The sequence below is a fragment of the Corythoichthys intestinalis genome, chromosome 16 (assembly GCF_030265065.1).
Source record: "Corythoichthys intestinalis isolate RoL2023-P3 chromosome 16, ASM3026506v1, whole genome shotgun sequence".
NCBI lineage: Eukaryota > Metazoa > Chordata > Actinopteri > Syngnathiformes > Syngnathidae > Corythoichthys > Corythoichthys intestinalis.
Window position 1 is genome coordinate 51218629 of NC_080410.1, and position 21768 is coordinate 51240396.

The following is a 21768-nucleotide window of genomic DNA, read 5'->3' on the forward strand; positions in this document are numbered from 1 at the left end:
CCCTCTTGGCAAAAACACTTTTCTAACACACTTAAGACTTGCTACTAACAGTAAACAATCACATTTGTCGTTTTACTGAGCCTCTGTCTTGTCTCCTCTTGGCAAAAACACTTTTTAACCTCCTGAATACTTGCAACTAACGGTAAACAATCACGTTTGCTGTTTTACCAAATCTCCGCCTGGTCTCTTCTTGGCAAAAACACTTTTCTAACCTACTTAAGACTTGCAACACCTCCGCCTTGTCTCCTCTTGGCAAAAACGCTTTTCTAAAACTTGCTACTAACAGTAAACAATCATGTACCGTATTTTTCGGACTACAAGTCGCTCCTGAGTATAAGTCGATCCAGCCATAAAATGCCCAACGAAGAGAAAAAAAACATATACAAGTCGCACCGGAGTGTAAGTCGAATTTTTGGGGGAAATTTACTTGATAAAATCCAACACATAGAACAGACATGTCATCTTTAAAGGGAATTTAATATAAAAATAGACAATAGACAACAACATGCTAAATAAATGTACAGTGTACAGTGCATGAACAACGAAATGTGAATATACTGTCCTACGTTACGGCTCGGTCTTGGCTATACAGCGAACTCCCAAAAGACAATGCCGGACGTCCGTATAATTTGCTGAATCAATTTGGTCCTCGATAGAAAACAGGTTCGCATCAATGTAAATAAATGATAATTAGGTGCTATTAGTAATAAGTAACAGGTTAGCATGCGTTCGCTATCATTAGCACATCGTTCAAACAACCACACAACTGGCTCTAAGTGTCCGATCGCGGGTGGAAAACACACAACAACAACAGAAAAGATGATACACGCAGGCTTTGCCTCTGTAGAGATGATTTAAAAGCATAAACAATGAAAGTAGGTTCGCAGCTGTCTATTCTCTCTTGCTAACTCGCCTACTCACTCACTCAGCTACGTAGCTGTCTGTCTTCTTCTGGCGTGTGAGCACTCTTCACGTAAACAAGTGCGAGTGCGCCCTCACGTGGGCTTGAAAGCACCACAAACTAAATGCATCCATTTCAAGACAAAAAAGTATACAATTGAACATAGACTGCCAAAGGCAGAACGCGAACGTGGCCATAGCTATAAAGTGTTATTCAGATAACTATAGCATAAGAACATGCTAACAACTTTACAAAACCATCAGTGTCACTGCAAAACACCAAAATAACATGTGAAATTATATCATAATGTGTTAATAATTCCACACATAAGTCGCTCCTGAGTACAAGTCGCACCCCCAGCCAAAATATGAAAAAAAAAAACGCGACTTATAGTCCGAAAAATACGGTAAGTCGTTTTACCGAGCATCTTTCTCGTCCTCTTGGCAAAAAAACTTTTTTAACCTACTTAAGACTTGCTACTAACAGTAAACAATCACGTTTGCCGTTTTACTGAGCCTATGTCTTTTCTCTTGTTGGCAAAAACACTTTTTTAACCTACTTAAAACTTGCTTGTACTAACAGTAAACAATCACGTTTGACGTTTTACCAAGTCTCTGCCTAGTATCCTCTTGGCAAAAACACGTTTCTAACCCACTTAAGACTCACTGCTAACAATCAAGTTTTCCTTTTTACCAAGCCTCGGCCTAGTCTCCTCTTGGTCCAAAAACTTTTCTAACCCACTTAAGACTTGCTACTAACAGTAAACAATCATTGCAAAGCCGTTTTACCGAGCATCCGCCTAGTCTCCTCTTGGCAAAAACACTTTTACTAACCTACTTAAGACAAACTCCATATAGCACCTTTAACTTCCATGCACGTCAGTCGACGTTCAGAGCATTTAAACTAGATTTTGCAGTTGTTGGATGTCTATCCGGCAGCCAATTAGTCAATACTTAAAACCCTATCCTCTCTTTAACAAATGTGGCAGGATTTCAAGTTGGCCCTTGCGTAGTTTTTGGAAAGCGGCCTTTGGAGAAAAAAGTTTGGACACCCCTGTGATAAATACGTAGACTGGACCTGCCCTGTAAGTTGCTCTAGGATCTCTGTGACCAGAAGTTTTGCATCTCGCGTTGAAAGAGCGATATGTTCTCAGCTTCGTGCATAGTCGAGCAGGGGCGTTGACGCTCTACATATTTGATGAGACAGAAAGCAGGTTAGTGGGGCTTCTCGTATTTGATTCCAAAGAGTCTATACTTGCTGCAGTGGGAGACATTTTACCCACGTGGTCGCTGTAGTTGTTTTAAAATAACTGAGGGTGGAGATATGTTGCAAACCGGTCAAAATTTTAAAAGAAATCTCATGCGAAAAAAATGAAGTTGGGGGTTGATGGGAATATGAATGTTTTCAGAACAAAGAACATGTTGAATAATGCAAGAAAACTAGTTTTACAAGAATAGTTGTTATTCTTGTATTAAGTTAAACATTTTTTAAGGGAGGTTGTCATTTTATGAGAGGTGAAAGTAAATACAGGTAGTCCCCGGGTTAGGACGTTTTTATTTTTTTGTCCTGTAAACGGTACCTTATTGTACTTCACAGTATCGTATTTTTTACTTCATTAAAGGGTATGACAACACCTGGGGAAATGCTAATATTCCATCACTTATCCATCAACGCAGGCCTTTTGAATTCATATCATGCCACTTCGTGTAATTACACACATCACAACACCAAGAAAATGATAGAAATTAGGTCGATTGTCAAGCTAAAAGGACCCGCCCCTGAGAGGCCGGAAATCTAAATATTGTGTGCGTGACGTCACTATAGGGAAACAACCGGCTCAGTGCTTAGTACTGAATGGCGGAGATGATGGCGGACAATTTTGTTTCTATTTGCAGCGACGAATCCGACGTAACGAACATTCTTCTAATGGTGACGAGGAGAGTTATGAACCTTTCTTTGGTGTTTTGGGTTATCAATTTGAGCCGAAACGAAAGCCAATGCAGCCTAATGAAAGGATCATTGAGGGGAGCAATCACACTGATGAAACACCGGCGGCAACAGAATCCCTGAATGGTTTGTTTTGCATTTCTTTTTGTGAAGCTGATGCACCATGACCACAAAATAAAGTAATATATAGAATAATTATCATTTAATATGCTATCATCGGTTTCGCTCTGCCAACCGACACAAATATGAATGGGATTAGAGCAGGGGTCCCCAACCTTTTTTGCACCACGCACCGGTGTGATTTGGGTCTTTTTTTCACGGACCGGTGTCCTGTCAAATTTTGCACCTGAAGCGGGATGCAATGCTAAGAGTCTTAGCTGTTAGCTCGTGCTACTGTGTCCAGCTAGTAGCTCTGCTGCACTCCCTGTGAACTCCTGTGCACTCTCTAAAAGAGCCGGAACGCGTGCGCCTCTTAAGTGTCTGTGTCACGTGACTGACGTAGCCGGTAACGCGCACGGCCAAATGGACACTCAAGTACGGTGGGTGAATTATGACATACAAAGGGTCACCACACACCCTTATAAAATTTTGCTCCCAAAGCTTTTGTGGCGGTGAAAAAAAGCCCTCTTTTATATTCAGTTGGACTGTCAATGTTATCCAATGGTGCTAAAAAACTATTTACATCACAAACATACATGTGCAACACGGAAATGGCGTAAATTAACGCTTAACGACACGGTGAAGTCGTGAAGTTAATATTCCTTTCTTTAAAGAAAGTTTGTAGTGTGTACTTAGGAATCGCTGCATTCGCGGTCCTTTTTAACGTTACGCGCATGCCAACTTTGTCAAAACACCGGCAATGTGCGGCAGAAAAATACAGCAAATATAAAATAGCATTTGTTTTTAGCCCCGTCGTGTTAAGTGCAGCCCGCTGAATCAGTGGGAGGGCTGAGTTTGTTTCGTTGAGACGAGATGGTCCCGAGATGGGAGAGTGAGAGAAGCTAGCATCACAAATACACGATGTTGGAAATTGTAGCACAGTTTTCAGCTCGCTCCTAGCGATGTCGGGATATTCCGAAATGACTTTAATCCAGAACTTTGGTAGAGTTGTTGTCTCAAATGTACATTTAAGTCGCCGTGATTTGCGATCTCTACAAGCTGATATTCCTGTTCCACAGACATGCTTGAATCAATCGATTTATTCACATACGGGTCACGAATTCACTCTTTGCAGTTCGTGGGTCTTCAGTGATTAGGGTTAAGTAGCATAAATTTTGTTTTCTTTGAGGTTTTAGGCACATCTTCTTGCTCGTCAGGTTCCAGTTTCCCTGTAAAATTGCAAAATTAGCCCTCTTAGCACTGACGAACTTTACTCGTTGTCTGCGTAGTCCAGCCCTTTTCCTCGCGTTCGGGAACTCATTGGTACTACATTGCGACAAATGGCTATTTGTAAACCACATAGCATGACAGGTTTGAACCATTTTAGCGATTTTTTGATAAAACAACGCAACTCTATCGTGGATAAACAACGATGGTACCCGCCTCGACCTTTTGTTTCCTTGTTATGACGTCTCCGCCCCATTCGGCTGTTTCCGGAACACTTTCGGAAATGTTCGTCATTTTCGATCTATTTTCCATAATTGCTCATTAATGTGATTGATTTTTTTTGTTAACTTTATCAATATTTGTTATCTTGGCACATAACGGTTCTATTGATGTCTCACACCCCCTTTGCGTTTTCATACCCTTTACTATGACTGTTCTGCCCTTTGGCGAAATGCGTATTTGATTATAATGTTGGCTTTTGTTTTGTGACGCATGCTTTTATTTTGGCACAGTAAGCATAGAGCAGTTAGTACTTCCGTGAGCGAGTCAGAGCACTTGTTCACACGAAGAACATAGCTGCGCACACACGAGGAAGAGCGCATTTGCAATTCAATTTGCAATTGAATCGGGAGCAAAAAAAAAAGCAATCGGATCGGGAAATATCGAGATCGGCACATACTCAAACTAAAACGATCGGGATCGGATCGGGAGCAAAAAAACATGATCGGAATAACCCTAATTTACATCTGTAGCGCTGCTGCGCATTCTAGGAGGCCTGTTGGACAACAACAGTGTTGACAGCAGGTGGCAGCAGAGGTTGACTGTCTCCCCCAAGAGAGCAGTGATGGCCAAATGAAGCCTCTTGAAGCAATGAAGCTTTGCCACCAATTGGTTCAGAGCTTCACTGTGGTTCATTTGGTCTTATGGCAATCGTATGATGCCGCTGTCAAAGTGTTACAGGATAATATCTTTTGTTGTGAATATCCCATAATACAGTGAGGACAGCTGCGGCTTATAGGCCAGTGAGGCTTATCTACCGACCGTTCCCTCACAAGACGCGTTTGCAGTGGAAGAAGTGCCCGCTGAGTGTGGGAAGGGAGGGCGTCGAAATCTGCTGTTATGCAAGGAGACGTTCCTGGAAGCAGATTATCTCCATGCCGGCGTCTTTGTTTTCCGTGCCGTGTGTTTGTCCTCTTCTTGCAACCTCTATTTATATCACTCTTGTGGGCCGTCAGTCGATACGGATTCGTTCGTTCGTTCAAACATGAGCATTCAAAGCCAGTCTTTCTAGTTTAAATGACTTGGAGAAGTTAAGAAAGATACTCATTTTTTGACAAGAATATAGCGTTGCTGTATTTTTTTACAGAAACGTTGCTTCCCACCCCTAAAATTGAGCATCTTCTATTACAGTGCAGTCCTTGGACTAAATGCAATTGTTTAGTGGCACTTGAACTGTAGAAGTTGAGCAGCAAGACCAGACCAGTAAACACCAAAGCACATAATTGGATGGAGGTGGCAGGGCGTAATCCTCAAGCTTTAGATTGGAGGGCAGCACTAGAGGATGTACGGTGGTACCTCTACTTACAAACGTCTAGGGCTGCAGCTATCCAATATTTTAGTAATCGAGTAATCGGATAAAACATTATTTTTTTTAGGTAAAGAGCAATTATAAATATACATGAGAAAAAACATTTAATCCAATATTGATTTTCAGTCAATCAATGTCTTTATTTTCTATGTACATTGTTGAAAACAGCCAACAATTGCATCTCAGATGTGACTAGAAAAAATTTCACCGCTTTCACTCAAAAAACTTCTTGATCTTATTTAAAAAAAAAACATTTCTTACCTAAGAATGCAATTACGCTTGATAACACACCTTTTGAAAGCTACGTGTTTTTCCCATGTGTTTCAATTGAATTTCCACTAGCTATTTTTAAGTTCTACGGTAGTTAAGTTTTAAGTTTGTCTAAACTAGTGATGCTCGATAATGCATTTTTCAGCCGATACCGATAACCGATAATTTCCTCCTCGTTCCAACCGATAACCGATAATGTCAAGCCGATAATTTTATTAAAGATTTATGTAAAATTTTAAAGTATACACAAGAGAAAATATTGCTGTGCAAAAATAATATTGCTCTTTTTTTTTCAACATCAAATGTGAACAAGTAGTACATTCCAACATCTAAATAAAGACAGATTGTTTGACATTGTGTAATGCTAAACTTTTGGCAACAATTACTTACAGAGTAAATACATAAGTTGCACAAAAACGGCTTTAAAAGTATGCCATTCCTAAAGTATAACATTACTACACAGCAAAAACACAGCTCCTTAAGACTAGTTAAAGTCGCTTGTTTTCAGTGTAAATCTATTGGAAATAAGTTAAATTAACTGCCAGCACTTCAAGTATATTTCACTCAGATTTCTTGAAGAAAAATGGCCAGCTGAAAATAAGATTAACAGCCTTATTTTAAGCAAAACATTATTATACATAATCCTAAAAAAAAAAAAAAAAAAAAAAAAAAAAAAAAAAAAAACCTTGTCAGAAATGTTCTTTATTCAAGAATATGTATGGTTCAAAACATTATTTGAAAGCAATTTTTTCTTGATTTAGGTGAAAAATGGCCTTATTTTTTTAGATGTTTGGGCTTAATAAGAACAAATTGCAATATTTAGTTCAAGTAAGTGGAATAATCTGGCGCATTCAACTAGTCTTCAACACTCAAACAAGATGGGGAAAAATATTTGACTAGATTTAAGAAGAATGATCTGATTAAGACGTCATAAATTTAAAGCGTACTGAATGCATTACTGACTGGATGACTTCTTTGTGTCGTTTGGTGCATGTTATAATTATCAACTAACCACTGTGCCGTCATGATAAACATGGTTTGTTGACATCACCTGTGTAAATGTCCGTGGTAAAACTGATGTGATCGGCATGTCTTTCACGAAGAATCGTGGTCGTATAAACTGCATTATTTTTTCATTCAGGGGTTTGGCTATCGGGTCATTTCGGGAATTTCCTCCCGCCTGTGCCCCTCAGTCCGCCCGGCTGCCAAATTAGCACCCGCGCCAGGCCTCTGTCTTGAACCGGAGTGGCGGCGGCAGCTAAGTTCGTACCGGATATCCGCCCGCCCCGGCCGGCGGCGACCTGGCGGACCGGCGGGCTCCGTCGGAAGAGAGCTACTTGTCAACTATCGATCTCGTGAGGTGTTTAGCCATAGATGGGAGTTTACCACTCGCTTGGGGCTGCATTCCCAAACACCCCGACTCCGGGAGGACCGCAGCGTCTCTGTATTGTCACAAGCCCCGTAGCTTCCTTTATAGTTTATTTGTTAACAATAGCTTTAGCATTCGTGCTAGCAGCAGCCTCATATTCGTTCCAAAAATCATTGTGATGCAGTTTTAAATGGCTGCTGGGTTAGTTCTAATGGTGTTCAATGAGGACGCTTTCTTTAGGCCTTGAGGAACTGTTTTGTAGATGGCGAGAGCGTCGTTTATTTCATTTCACACACTGGAAAAGCAACGCACGCTAGTGAGAGCGCCTCAACACTGATGTGTAACACCGCCTCCTCTATGACGCTGTACTCCTAAACCCCTCCTCCTACAGGGGCTTCAGAGAGGGGAGGGGTTGAGCAGGCGGCAGTGAAGAAGTGGAGAAAACTGCTTGGTTGCGCACATTTGGAGGCTAAATCAAGTATATAATTATCGGATTGCATTATCGGTTGATTTTTTTATTATCTGTATTATCTGTGTGACGTCATAATTGCCATTATCGGCCGATAATTAACGGTAGCCGATATTATCGTGTATCTTTAGTCTAAACTGTAAGTACTGATAGGATTTTGAGTTTTTGCAGTGTTCAAAATAAATGTATGATATCTGCTGTATTGGAGCACATTAAGGACCAGTGCTACTTGGTGTTTTATTCAGCAATGACTACGGAGCTAAACCTGACAGTTAGCTTTATTATGTTTTAATTTTACACCCTCATCACTCTACAGTGTTGTGTTTTTACAGATTAAATAAAGCCTGAATGAAAGACACGTTAACCACGCATCGACAGTGGTCATAATCAATAGAAACCTAGCCCTCCGAAGGGCTAACGTTACGTGAGCGAGTGACAGTAACGTAATATTTATTAGCGATTAGAAGTCTACTGCTTAAAGATGGCGGCTGTTTACTAACGCTGCCCAGACGCGGCCAAGTCTGTCATTTCGCATCTAGTCCTAAATGCATGCGATATCTATGAGACGCATCGGACACTACATGCTACCGCACTAGCATCATGCGGGCGTAGTTTTTAGCAAAGTCGGCGTAGTTTGTAGCGGCTGTAGGCTGCAGTAAGTTTTTTTTTTTTCTTTACTGCTTCTTCCTCTACGCACGTGACGTCAGCGTGTTGTCCCGCATTAAAAGTAGCCTGGGAAAAACGTGATGCTTAGAGCTGGCAAAATTAAACGATTCCTCGAGGTGAATAAAATTACTCGGATCAGTTTTTAAACTCGAGTTACTCCAGTATTCGTTTCAGCTCTACAAACGTCTCTAGATTAGGCATGTGCCGGTATGATAACCTTAAGCAAAAATTTCACTGTATCATGGTATAGCAATTACAGCTATAAAATGTGTTATTTTGAGATGTATGGGTTAAAACAACTTTTTTTCGTTGAACAGGATTTTTATTTTTCAAAACAACATATTAGCAAATTGGAACATGAGTATAATGAAATATTATAAATAAAATTAAAATAAATGCAGTCCTTCAGGTGAGCCTAAACCCTCAGCCACAGCTCAACATTATTATCATCAGAAAAAAATGATTATTGTCCAATTTTTGTATTTGTTTTACTTCCGCTAGACACACTAAACACTCTGGAGTTAACTATCGTTTTGGGAAACATTCATAACAGTGTTACTAACTAACTAAGTTACTAACGAACAGATTACCGGAATCACGCTAGCTGAACCACCGGACCCGCGCTGGCGCAGCTCCAACGACCCGGGCTGCGTGTTCACTTTAGTCTTAACCCCTTCTACTGACTTTATTTTATCAACCAAACCCTGCATATTGGCTTCATGAAAACATGTGAAGTAGCCCTTCTAAAAGCCCATTTTAAAAGTCAATGATTTGTAATGCTAGCAAAGCTGTATGTGCTGTGCCAGGTGGGTGTGGCACTGTGACTCAGCTCAGCGTGATCCGCGGCAGTTTACAACTTTCACACTGCGTTGCGGTCGACTCGCTTTTGTTTTTCAATTTGCATGTTCGTTGCGTGGCAGTGAGGCCGCCAAGCGTGCGCGCTCTTCCTACTCTTGGTGTGTTGTGTACCCTTGCGGGTGAGTCACTTCCCGTTGCCCAAACCGGCGTGACTGCAACGCTTTCTTAATCGGCGGAGGCTTTCCTTTGTCATTCCGTCAAAAGTGTTGCCTTTTCTTTCATGATTCTCTTGCTTTTCCCAGCTCCAGCTACTCGACGGCCGCGTTGGAGTTTGAGAAGGAGCACCAGATCGCTCCGGTGTACGAGTCGCCCAGGATGTCGCGGCGGAGCCTGCGTCTGCAAGCACTTGCTGCTCACGGTAACGACGACGTTCCTGAATACTTGCAGAACCGGAGCCAGAGCAGCTATGCTATCAGGAAAGAGTCTCAGTGAGTTTATTTTTTTATTTTTTGAGGTTGTTTTTCCTGATCCACTGAACTCATTCACTGTTACATCTCCTAGAAAAAAGTAAGGAATCACCAGTCTTGGATTAGCACTCACTCAGACATTTCATTATGTGGAACAAACTCGGATAAAAAGCTTGAAAAAAATAATTAATTAGTTCAAAAGTGCAAATCCTTGGCATTCAGAAACACTTAAATAAAAAAACATTGTGGTGGTCAGTAAATGTTACTTTTATAAAGCAAGTGCAGGGAAATATAGAATCACTCCTTTCAGAAGAGAAAATGTGGAATCACTCCATTTTGAGTAGAAGATGACACACCCAGTCAATTTCCTTTCCTTAATTGGGCCCATGCATCAGATTAGATCTGCTCGTTAGTCAGCAGTTAAAAACAGTGTAGTTATCACACCTTGGAGGGCTGCTTGATCAAATGGATTCACAAGTAACATGGCTCCAACAAGAGAGATGTCTCTTGAGACTAGGGCTGCAGCTATCGAATATTTTAGTAATCGAGTAATCGACTGAAAATTCTATCGATTAATCGAGTCATCGGATAAAACAAATATATTTTTAGGTGAAGAGCAATTATAAATATATATGAAAAAACAAGACATTTCATCTAATGTTGAACCATTTTCAGTCAATCAATGTCTTTATTTTCGATGTATATTGTTGAAAACAGCCAACAATTGCATCTCAGATGCAACTAGAATAAAAAAAAAGACTAATTCACTGCTTTCACTCAAAAAAACCTTTAGATCTTATTAAAAAAAAAAAAAAATATATATATATATATATATATATATATATATATATATACCTAAAAATGCCGCTACGCTTGATAACACACATCACTTAAAAGTTAGGATTTTTTTCCCACGTGTTTCAATTGAATTTCTATTTTTGTTAAGCCATTTTTAAGTTCTAGTTAAGTTTTAAGTTAGTCTAAACTGTAAGTCCTGATAGGATTTTGAGTTTTTGCAGTGTTCGAAATAAATGTATGATACAGGCTGTATTGGAGCACATTAGGGACCAGTGCTACATGGTGTTTTATCCAGCAATGACTACTGAGCTAAAATTGATAGTTAGCATTATTGAGTTTTTATTTTACATCCTCATCACTCCACAACGCTATGTTATGTTAAAGCCTGTATGTATGACACGTTAGCCACGCATCGAAAGTGGTCATAATTAATAGAAACCTAGCCCTCCACAGGGCTAACGTTACGTGAGCCAGTGACATCTTATTCATTAGCGCTTAGCGCTCTTTATTAGCGCTTAGCACTCTACTGCTTTAAGATGGCGGCTGTTTACTAACGCTGCCCAGACGCGGCCGAGTCTGTCATTTCACATCTAGTTCAACATACATGTGATCTCTATGAGACTCATCAGACGCTACCTACCAACGTAGCATCGTGCAAGCTAGTATTTAGCAACGTCGGCGTCGTTTGTAGCGGCTGTCGGTTGCAGGAAGTTTTTTTTTGTTTTGTTTTGTTTTTTTTTGCTTCTTCCTCAACACACGTGACATCAGCGCGTTGTCCCGCATTAAAAGTAGTCCGAGCAAAACGTGATGCTTAGAGCTGTCAAAATAAACGATTACTCGAGGTGAATAAAATTACTCGGATCAGTTTTTAAACTCGAGTTACTCGAGTTGCTCGAGTATTCGTTTCAGCTCTACTTGAGACCAAGAAGAGGATTATCAAACTTTTTGAAGAAGGTAACACTACATGCACTGTTGCCAAAGATGTGGGCTGTTCACAGTCAGCTGTTATCAAAAATCTAGACCAAGTACAAACAGCATGGCCAGGTTAAAGTTAAGCGTACTGTTAGACATCCAAACGTCATGACAAAAAACTAAATGCGATGTCTTGAAAACAGAAGATGTACAACAAGACAAATGAAGAAAAATGGGAGTAAGCTGGAGTCAAGGTAAGTGACAGAATTGTGCAAAATTGGATGAAGGTTATTTTTAGTGATGAGTCAAGAATCTGCATTGGACAAGGTGATGATGCTGGAACTTTTGTTTGGTGCCGTTCCAGTGGGATTTACAAAGATGACTGCCCGAAGAAAACATCAAAATTCCCTCAGTCCTTGATGAGATGAGGCTGCATGTCAGGTAGAGCAGGGCGGTAAACCGAAAATTTACCGTTACCGAAATTCTTCACGATGACCGACGTAATTTTGACCATGTCGGTAAATTCGGTAATTTAATAAAAGAAGAAAATATAGTCTTTTCATCCCGCTTTGATTCTGTGTTGTTCGGCTATGTTCATTCCCCTTTAAGAAAGCAGACAGTGCGCTTACGTTTGGAGTCACATGGTTTTCAGGAAGCCAATCAAACAGAAGCCCGGTAGGCTAACGCTAGCAGCTAACGCTAGCGGCTAACGCTACAAGTAAACGGGATGAAGTCGGGCTTAAGTTAGCTTCGCCAAACTTTCACCCGACATTAAGTAAACTCTTGACGGGTTCCAGATAGGGATGGAAAAACCGAGGCTTTCTGAAACAATGAACCACTTTTAAGACAATTGCCCTAAATTGAATCACTGTTTGACACACTGTAAGAGCCCCATCTACTGGATAAACAGTGCACGTTTCTTTTTAAAAGTAAAGTTGACAAATTGCCTCAGCATTAGAATTAAGTGGATGTCGTCTATTTCAACCAGGAGATCGTGTCGTTACACAATTAAAGTTGACCTCTTTAAGCCTGTGTCATTGCTTTTGTCTGTGAAGATGTGTTCAAAGCAGTATTTGTAATACACGACAGTGCTAGTCTTGTAAGTGGCTCGTCCTAGATGACGGGGAGTAACTATGTATTGTTTATTTTTTGTAAAAATTACAGTAGAGTAAGCACAGTGCTTGGGAACAGGAATATTATTTATTGCATACTGTAAGGATTTCCAAAATCATAAGATGTAAATAATTGAGCCGAATAAAAGAAAGGAAAGGTTTGTGAAACATTTTTTTTTAATTAAGTATAATTTCTGGGGGGGCGGGTGGATGTGTCGTATTTGTATCTATTCTAAATATCTAAACGTATGCCACTATCTAGTGTATAACAATGCGGAATGAATTTAATGAAATTCAAGAGATGATATTTTTCAAGTCATACAAGCTGTTATAAATGTTCACACAAGAATTCTTATTGTTTACAAGATTTTTTTTAATACCTAATGTTTAGACTGCATGTGCAATTGTTGGTAAATAAATTTAATGAGAAACTGTTAATTTGTATTCCATGCATTGATTAAAATTTTCAAATTATGTAACAGTTTGCTTGGGCGAATTTATCGTCATTTATCGTTATCGAGTTAAATCTGCTCAATTTATCGTGATACGTACTAAAGGCCATATCGCCCAGCCCTAATGTCAGGCAAAGGCACTGTGGTTAAATCTTCAATAAATGCATACGTTTACATTGAAATTTTAGACCCCATTCTTATCCCTTCAATTGAAAATATGTTTGTCATTTTCCAAGATGACAATGCATCATGCCACAGAGCTAAAACTATTAAAGCATTCCTTGTAGAAAGACTCATCCAGTCAATGCCATGGCCTGCAAATAGCCCAGATTTCAACCCTATTGAAAAAAATGGTCCACCGCAAGGCTCCGACCTGCAAGGATGATCTGGCAATTGCAATCAAAGAGAGTTGGCACCAAATTGATGAAAAATACATCAAGTCCATGCCTCAGAGACTGCAAGCTGTCATAATAGCCAGGGGTGGTGCTACTAAATACTAGATGTGTTTTGATTGTTATTTCTTTGTTTGTTTCTAATTATTCCATATATTTTCCCTCAGAATGGAGTTATTCTATATTTCCCTGCACTTGCTCTATAAAGTAACATTTACTGACCACCACAATGTTGTTATTCATTTCTTTTCGTGTTTCTGAATGCTAAAGAGTTGCACTTTTGAATGAATTCATTATTTTTTCAAGCTTTTTATCCGAGTTTGTTCTACATAAAATAAAATGTCTGAGTGGGTTCTCCTCCAAGACTGGTGATTCCATACTTTTTGCTAGGGGTTGTAGTCAATTTGCTTCCTTAGTTTGAGTGTTTTAAGTGGTAATAAGACAAAGTTATTGTATAGCCTATGTAATAGCAGTTCATCTAAGACCAACTCTGGTCACCTATTACTCTCAATGTGAGTTAAGGAAATGCTCATAAAATCACTTTAATGTGTACAGAATTGTTTCTGGCATGGAGTCGCGGGGCAGGAAACTACATTCCAGTTCCAACACCATCTCTTTATCCCTGAGCCAAGCCGACACGCCGAGGAAAAACCTTAGCTTCTCCGCCATCAGTACCCCAGTAGGAAGTAGCACCAGGTTGGAGGAAGGCGACGTCAGGTCGGACGTCGGCCTGCACTCTACTCTGACGGACCGGGGTCACCTGAGACAGCGCACCTTCACCTCGACCAGTAGGACCGACGATGGCATCTGGGGTCCGTTTGTAGCACATTTTCTCGCATTGCGTCGTGGCTATTTTACAAGTAGTTGGACCTATTTACACAAGGGCGTTGGTTTTGTCTCAACATTGGTGGGGACGATATGACAGCGTAACCTGTGGGTACACTTTTTGCTGGGGACGGGACATTCATAATGATCAACCAGATTGGTTGAACAGGGGTATCACCAATATGATTCTTATTAATTGATTGGCTAAATGATTACTGTCATTTCCCGAATATAAGGCGCACCCGTGTATAATGCGCACCCCAAATTTACTTGTAAAATCTAGGGAAAATTATTGTACCCGTTTATAACGCGCACCCTAATTTTAGCACCAATAAATAGAAGAATACAAGAAAACAGCTCGTGTACAGATACAGAAATGTCATTTCACTGACTGGTGAAACAACACAAGCATAGCACGTGGGTAGTTCAAAACATTGCCATAAACTGACAATATTTACGGTAATTTTATGATTTGACAACTTCTCCAACTTACCAGAATCTAGGAGAAAACAAAACGTGACATTTGCTTTTAAAGGCTGCTGTATAACTTGTTCATTTCATCATGATGAATAAAGTTTCTTCCATGGATTGATACGGTAAAATGAAAGTGAGAACGTAAGTCGGAAATCCGTGAGAGCTCATCGCTATGACCACGACAGTAATAGGAACTATTGTTATTTGGGATTGAGTTTCCTGAGGGACAGTTATAGTTGACGGACACAGGAAGTCTGTGTTGTTGCGTTTGTTATGGTATGAGTTGCGGAGCTGCAATAAACGTTGACTCAAATGAGTTCAAGAAACGAAATTCTGTGCTTTATGAAGAGTGAAAAAAGCAGAATTTAACATAGACGAAATCATTCAGCCGATCAGAGTGAAGTATTACCGAAACAAAATGGTGACGTCACGTACCGTAATGGTCGGCAACGGATCGCCGCATACGTTTCTTCAACACAGCTTGGCCGTGTCAATAAAGAAAAATCGGGGTATATATATTAGGGCTGTCAAAATTATCGCGTTAACAGGCGGCAATTAATTTTTTAAATTAATCACGTTAAAATATTTGACGCAATTAACGCACATGCCCAGCTCAAACAGATTAAAATGACAGAAGTGTCATGTCCACTTGTTACTTGTGTTTTTTGTCTCCCTCTGCTGGCGCTTGGGTGAAACATTTTATGGGTTTAAAGCAGGGGTGTCCAAACTTTTTGCAAAGGGGGCCACATTTGGTGTGGTAAAAATGTGGAGGGCCGACCTTGGCTGACGTCCTTTACGTAGAACAATATATTTAAGGAAATACTAGCAAGCCATTCTGTGTGTCACATTTGCTTTATTTTTTTTTTTTTTAGTGCTGAAACGAATCAATTAACTCCAGTATTCGATTAAAGAAAAAAGATTCGAATTAAATCTTGCTGCTTCGAGTATTTGTTTAATTAAAGTGATACACTGCCCTCTGCCCTCATTTCTCATGGCTGAATCCAACTGCTCCATGTTAAAACCAACATAAGCCAAGTTTTTGTTTGAGCTAATCGTTTTTTTTTGTTTTGTTTTGTTTTTAATGCATTCGTAATTTAGTTTACTGGTATATTTAGCAGTTTTTTTTTTTTTTTTTTTGTGGGAATATGTGTCTGAACGATTTGTCGAGAGCATTGTAAAAAAAAAAAAAAAAAAACGTTAGTGTTTTATAGCATTTAAGCTAGCAGACATTTGCTATGTAAGTTAGCCATTGTTCTTTTGTCAATCCTTATTTTTTATACCGTTTGAGGCTCAGCTCAGGTATTTTAATTTTTCATGTTCCTTATCCGAATACTCGATTATTCGAACTAACTAGTTCATCGATAATCGACTACTAAAATAATCAATAGCAGCAGCCCTAATTTTTTAAATTAATAATTTCAACAATCTCACAACTAGCCTTTGTGGCGTTCTCTTTCGACTCGCTGGCTCTTGCGAAATACTGCTGTTATATGTAATGTAATAATGTAATAATAATGCTGCTGTAAAATTAAACTAGCTTCAAGTTGCTTCAATTTCTCGTTTCTTCCCTGTAATCTTTTCGTACATGTCAGCGTGTCTTGTTTGGTAATATCGCCTAACATTGAACTATTTAAAAACAGCGCACTGTCTCTTTGCAAATGAAGCAGACACAGCTGTTGTGTATTTTAGTGAAGAAATAGTCCAATTTCCACCTATCCCTGAAGCGTCGGCCGTCGCAGACAACAGTTTTTGTTGATTGTCGCCATTTTAGAAAATTGGGAGTAAAGGGTCACATGGGGTAATGTTGCTTAGAGTGCTGCTTCCTTTTAGTGCATGGGTGTCCAAACCTGTCCTCAAGGGCCGCTGTGGGTCCTGGTTTTTGTTCCTACCAATCGAGCACAGACAGTTTAACCAATGAAGTTTGTGCTAAAACAAGCAGCACCTGACTGCAATCAACTGATTACACTTGTGAGGCACCAGATTGGTGAAAAGATGTCGTCTTGTTTGGTAGGAATGAAATCCAGCACCCACTACGGCCCTATGTGGAATAGTTTGGACACCACTGTTTTAGTGGGTAAATGAGGAGCAGCATTTAGTGTGTAAGCTACTTCATATGCTGGTAGCAGTACTGCTGACCAATATATTAAGTATATGCGGGCCAAATGTTAATGATTATTATGACAGAGGCTGGGGGCCGGATGAAATTTGACCGAGGGCCGCATTTGGCCCCCGGGCCAGACTTTGGACATGTCTGGTTTAAAGGGTATGTCGACCCCTGGGGAAATGTTAATATTCCATCATTTATTCATAAACGCATGCCTTTTGTATTCATATCATGCCACTTCGTGTAATTACACACAAGAAAATGAGAGAAATTTGGATCGATTGTCAAGCTAAAACGACCGGCGCCCGAGATCTGGCAGATTGTGTGCGTGACGTCACGACAAGTGAAGAGAGTCCCACCGGTCACTAGGGGGGCAGCGCCTGTCTGCATCAATATAATTCCTTCTAGTGAGGGGAGAATTAGGGGTGTTTTGAGCTGTTTATGCTGATGCATTGTGTTCGTCCTGCTCTGTACATATTCCAGGTTCCCTCATGAAGAAACACCCCTCGTTGTCAATAAAAGAGAATTCAGAATTGACAGTGAGGGGTGTTTCTTCAACAAGAAAAAGGCTCAGCGCTTTAATACTGAATGGCGGCGATGATGGCAGACAATTTCGTTTCTAGTTTCAGCGACGAATCCGACGTAATGAATGTTCATCTAATGGTGACGAGGAGAGTTACGAAGCTTTAATCGGTGTTTTAGGTTAGCAATTTGAGCCCAAACGAACGCCAATGCAGCGTAATGAAACGGTCATTGAGGGGAGCAATGACACTGATGAAACATCGGATATGATATGTTTTTTATTATAGAACAGTACTCACTCTGGCCATTTCCAGCTTAGCAACTACCCTCCTTCGCTTTGCCTGGGATGGTGAGGTGGTCTCATCAGTGGCAGTCTTCGTCCTCTTTCTTCGTGTCTTGGGACATTTAGGTGGCTGTGCGTGTATGGTGGGCACCCCATCTGCTTTAAGCAGCAATCTTTTAGCATAACCCGATTTCACTTGTCAATAGTTTGAGAAGCTTTCAGGTGGAAAATGCGCACCACACAAAACCGTTCCGGAGGCTGGGTATGGAAAGTTAGCCCTCTTTGCACGGACGAACTTTACCCATTGTCTGCGTAATCCAGCTGTTTTTTTCGCGTTCGGGAACTCATGGATACTATATTCCGATAAATAGCTATTTGTACACCACATAGCACAGCAGTTTTGAACCATTTTAGTGATGTTTTGGTCAAACAAACCCGAACGCTACTCTCTCGTCGATAAAAAACAATGGCACCTGGCTCCGCCTCGACTTTCATTCACTAGTAGTGACGTCGCCGCCCCATTCGGCTGTTTCCGGAACACTTTCGGAAATGTTTGTCATTTTTTATCTATTTTCGATAATTGCTCATTAATGTGATTGATTTTTTTGTTAACTTTATCAATATTATCTTGGCACATAACGGTACTATTGATGTCTCACACCCCTTTTGCGTTTTCATACCCTTTAAGCACCATAATGTAATGTAATTGTTGACATCAACAATGGCGAGCTACTAGTTCATTTTTGATTGAAATTTTACAAATTTTATCAATACGAAAACATTAAGAGGGGTTTTAATATAACATTTCTATAACTTGTACTAACATTTATCTTTTAAGAACTACAAGTCTTTCTATCCATGGATCGCTTTAACAGAATGTTAATGTTAATGCCATCTTGTTGATTTATTGTTATAATAAACAAATACAGTACTTATGTACCGTATGTTGAATGTATATGTCCGTCTTGTGTCTTTCCATTCCAACAGTAACAGAAAAATATGGCATATTTTAGAGATGGTTTGAATTGCGATTATTTACGATTACCGTATTTTTCGGACTATAAGTCGCGTTTTTTTTTTCATATTTTGGCTGGGGGTGCGACTTATGTGTGGAATTATTAACACATTATGATATCATTTCACATGTTATTTTGGTGTTTTGCAGTGACACTGATGGTTTTGTAAAGTTGTTAGCATGTTCTTATGCCATAGTTATCTGAATAACTCTTTATAGCTATGGCCACGTTGGCGTTATGCCTTTGGCAGTGTATGTTCAATTGTATTATTGACTTTTTTATCTTGAAATGGATGCATTTAGTTTGTGGCGCTTTCACGCCCACGTGAGGGCGCACTCACACTTCTTTACGTGACACGCCAGAAGAAGACTGACAGCTACGTAGCTCTGAGTGAGTGAGTGGGCGAGTTAGCTAGAGAGAATAGACGGATGCAAACCTACTTTCATTGTTTATGCTTTTAAATCATCTCTACAGAGGCAACGCCTGCGTGTATCATCTTTTCTGTTGTTGTTGTTGTGTTTTCCACCCGCGATCGGACACTTAGAGCCAGTTGTGTGGTTGTTTGAACGATGTGCTAATGATAGCGAACGCATGCTAACCTGTTACTTATTACTAATAGTACCTAATTATCATTTATTTACTTTGATGCGAACCTGTTTTCTATCGAGGACCAAATTGATTCAGCAAATTATACGGACGTCCAGCATTGTCTTTTGGGAGTTCGCTGTATAGCCAGGACAGGCCGTAGCGTAGGACAGTATATTCACATTTCGTTGTTCATGCACTGTACACTGTACATTTATTTAGCGTGTTGTTCTCTATTGTATTTTTATATTAAATTGCCTTTCAAGGTGACATGTCTGTTCTATGTGTTGGATTTTATCAAGTAAATTTCCCCCCAAAATTCGACTTATACTCCGGTGCGACTTGTATATGTTTTTCTCTTCGTTGGGCATTTTATGGCTGGATCGACTTATACTCAGGAGCGACTTGTAGTCCGAAAAATACGGTAATTTTCAAGCTGTGATTAACGCGATTAAAAATTTTAATCGTTTGACAGGCCAAGTTTATATATATATATATATATATATATATATATAATACATACACAGTATATATTTCTGTCTCCATCCATGTACCCGTTTATAATGCGCACCATGATTTTACAAGTTGATTTTGGGGGGGAAAAAGTGTGCGTTTTATTCGGTAAATTGCCAATATAACTGAAGTCATTATATAATGCAAATAAAGTTTCTTGTGGGGACAATTTGAGCATCCTGAAAAGTTGCTAGTGTTATGTCCCTATGCAAACCTACGCCCTTGTGTTTACAATTTTAGAGGGAGATTTAGCCAGATGTTTCACTCTGCTCAAACGTGAGCATTCAAAGGCGGCTATCTGTAAAGTTACCAAGTGTTGCTTTAAAGAAAAAAAAAAATGGTTCTATTGCTGTCCGTGTCCTCCTTAGGCAGGACGTACCAGTCCGAACACAGATCATCGAACATCAACGGCGACATCGGCGCTTCCACGTCTCACGCCTCGCACGCCAACGGCTACATCTGTAAAGACTGCAGCTTCCATTGTGAAAAGAATGACTCCAGCAGTACGCACTCGTCACCTAAACCCTCGACGTCGTCGCATGAGGAAGCGATCCACACGGATCCTTTTTCTTACCGGTCGTCATTTCACTCAAGGATATATTCCCCAGACCAGAGTCAGAAGAGGCAGACTGGTAAGAAAAGAAGTCTTGGCATCCGATACGCACAAATGAAGGGATTAGAAATATTTTTTCTTCTCAGGTGTCCTAACATCTGTGTCAAATACGTGTGCGCGCCTGAGCAAAAAAGTCCTGGCTCCTTTTGTGTCCATCTTCACCGTGTTGACTAGCAGTGTTGTTTGGCTGCACACACGAACCAAGGGCAGCGTGAGCATGCTAGAGAGAGGTAGATGCACGCACTTGGCGAGAAATGTTGTCGCTAAACCACTCACCATTTTAATGACTTTGTTGTTTTGAATTGCTGCAGGCTCGGCGACAGCCTCAGCGGGGGTCTTGACATCATGTAAGGACTCCCTGAAGCAAACGGCTTCGTCCAGTTTGTCTCAAATGTGGTTACTGAAGCGCAAAATGATGGGCGACTCCCAAGTTCAAGGTTCGGTAACACAAGTGCATGGCTCCTTCTCTTCTATTTGACAATCATTTTCAGATGAATGTGTATTAAATGCCGGCCAATACAGGTAGTCCCCGGGTTACGAACGAGTTGCGTTCATACGCTGCTGACGTAAACCGAATTTCCGCACGAGTCGGAATTAATCCTTTAAGTACCCCAAAATAACTATCCTCAAAGTCCAAAAGTATTTTGTTTAATGATGGATGATACACTGCCTGCCTGTCTGGCTGGACTGCCTTGTATGACTGAAAGGACTCAGATGTCTGACATGGATAAAGGACAGTTGTGCTCTGGTTTGGCCCACATCACGCTGTAAGTCGTTTCCGCCAATACATGTTTGTGTATACATTTGTAATTAAGTTTACATCTCCAGTTTGTGCAGTTACCTATGAGTAATTTGCTACAAGAATTGTAAATATGTTAGCATTCGAGGCATTTAAGCTAACCTACTTTTGTTATGCAAAATATGCTAATTTAATCGACTAAATTGACATATTAATCAGACTAGATGGGTGTTTGTAAACCAATTTTTTGTGTGTATATTTCATTGTGAAAATGCGTGTCTTTTTGTGACTTTTTGAACCGAAGTGTCCTTATGTGTGTTCCAACTTGACAAAGTGTCAAAAGTGACGGAAGTAAAAAAAAAAAAAAAAAGCACAATTGACTTGTTTGATGTCTGTCAAGCTGAACAACTTCATGTTTAGTGAGGACAGAAGACGTCACATTAAAGTAAAAAAAATTGATACTGTGTGGTACAATAAGGTACGGTTAGTGCCACAAAAAAAAAAAAGACTGGAAACAAAATGGTGGACGAGACGCCGCTGTTGCAAAGTTCAAATCGTGTAAGTCGAGTAAAAAAGTCTGCTATCTTAAATGCTACGAATGCTAACGTATTCAACCCTTTAACGCCG

General features: G+C 40.1%; 1 protein-coding gene across 9 annotated transcripts in view; it reads left to right on the plus strand.

Annotated features, from left to right (window-relative positions):
- The window catches only part of sun1b (Sad1 and UNC84 domain containing 1b), an 88786-nt gene that overhangs the window by 14544 nt on the left and 52474 nt on the right, over positions 1–21768 (plus strand). For 8 of the 9 annotated variants that reach the window (XM_057860589.1, XM_057860591.1, XM_057860588.1 and 5 more), the window contains 5 exons: positions 9637–9822; positions 14023–14279; positions 20158–20421; positions 20489–20631; positions 20710–20839. In XM_057860589.1, coding sequence (XP_057716572.1) covers positions 9637–9822; positions 14023–14279; positions 20158–20421; positions 20489–20631; positions 20710–20839 — 980 coding nt within the window. Of the gene's footprint in view, positions 1–9636; positions 9823–14022; positions 14280–20157; positions 20422–20488; positions 20633–20709; positions 20840–21768 lie in introns of all 9 variants that reach the window. The other variant, XM_057860583.1, reaches the window with a different exon arrangement.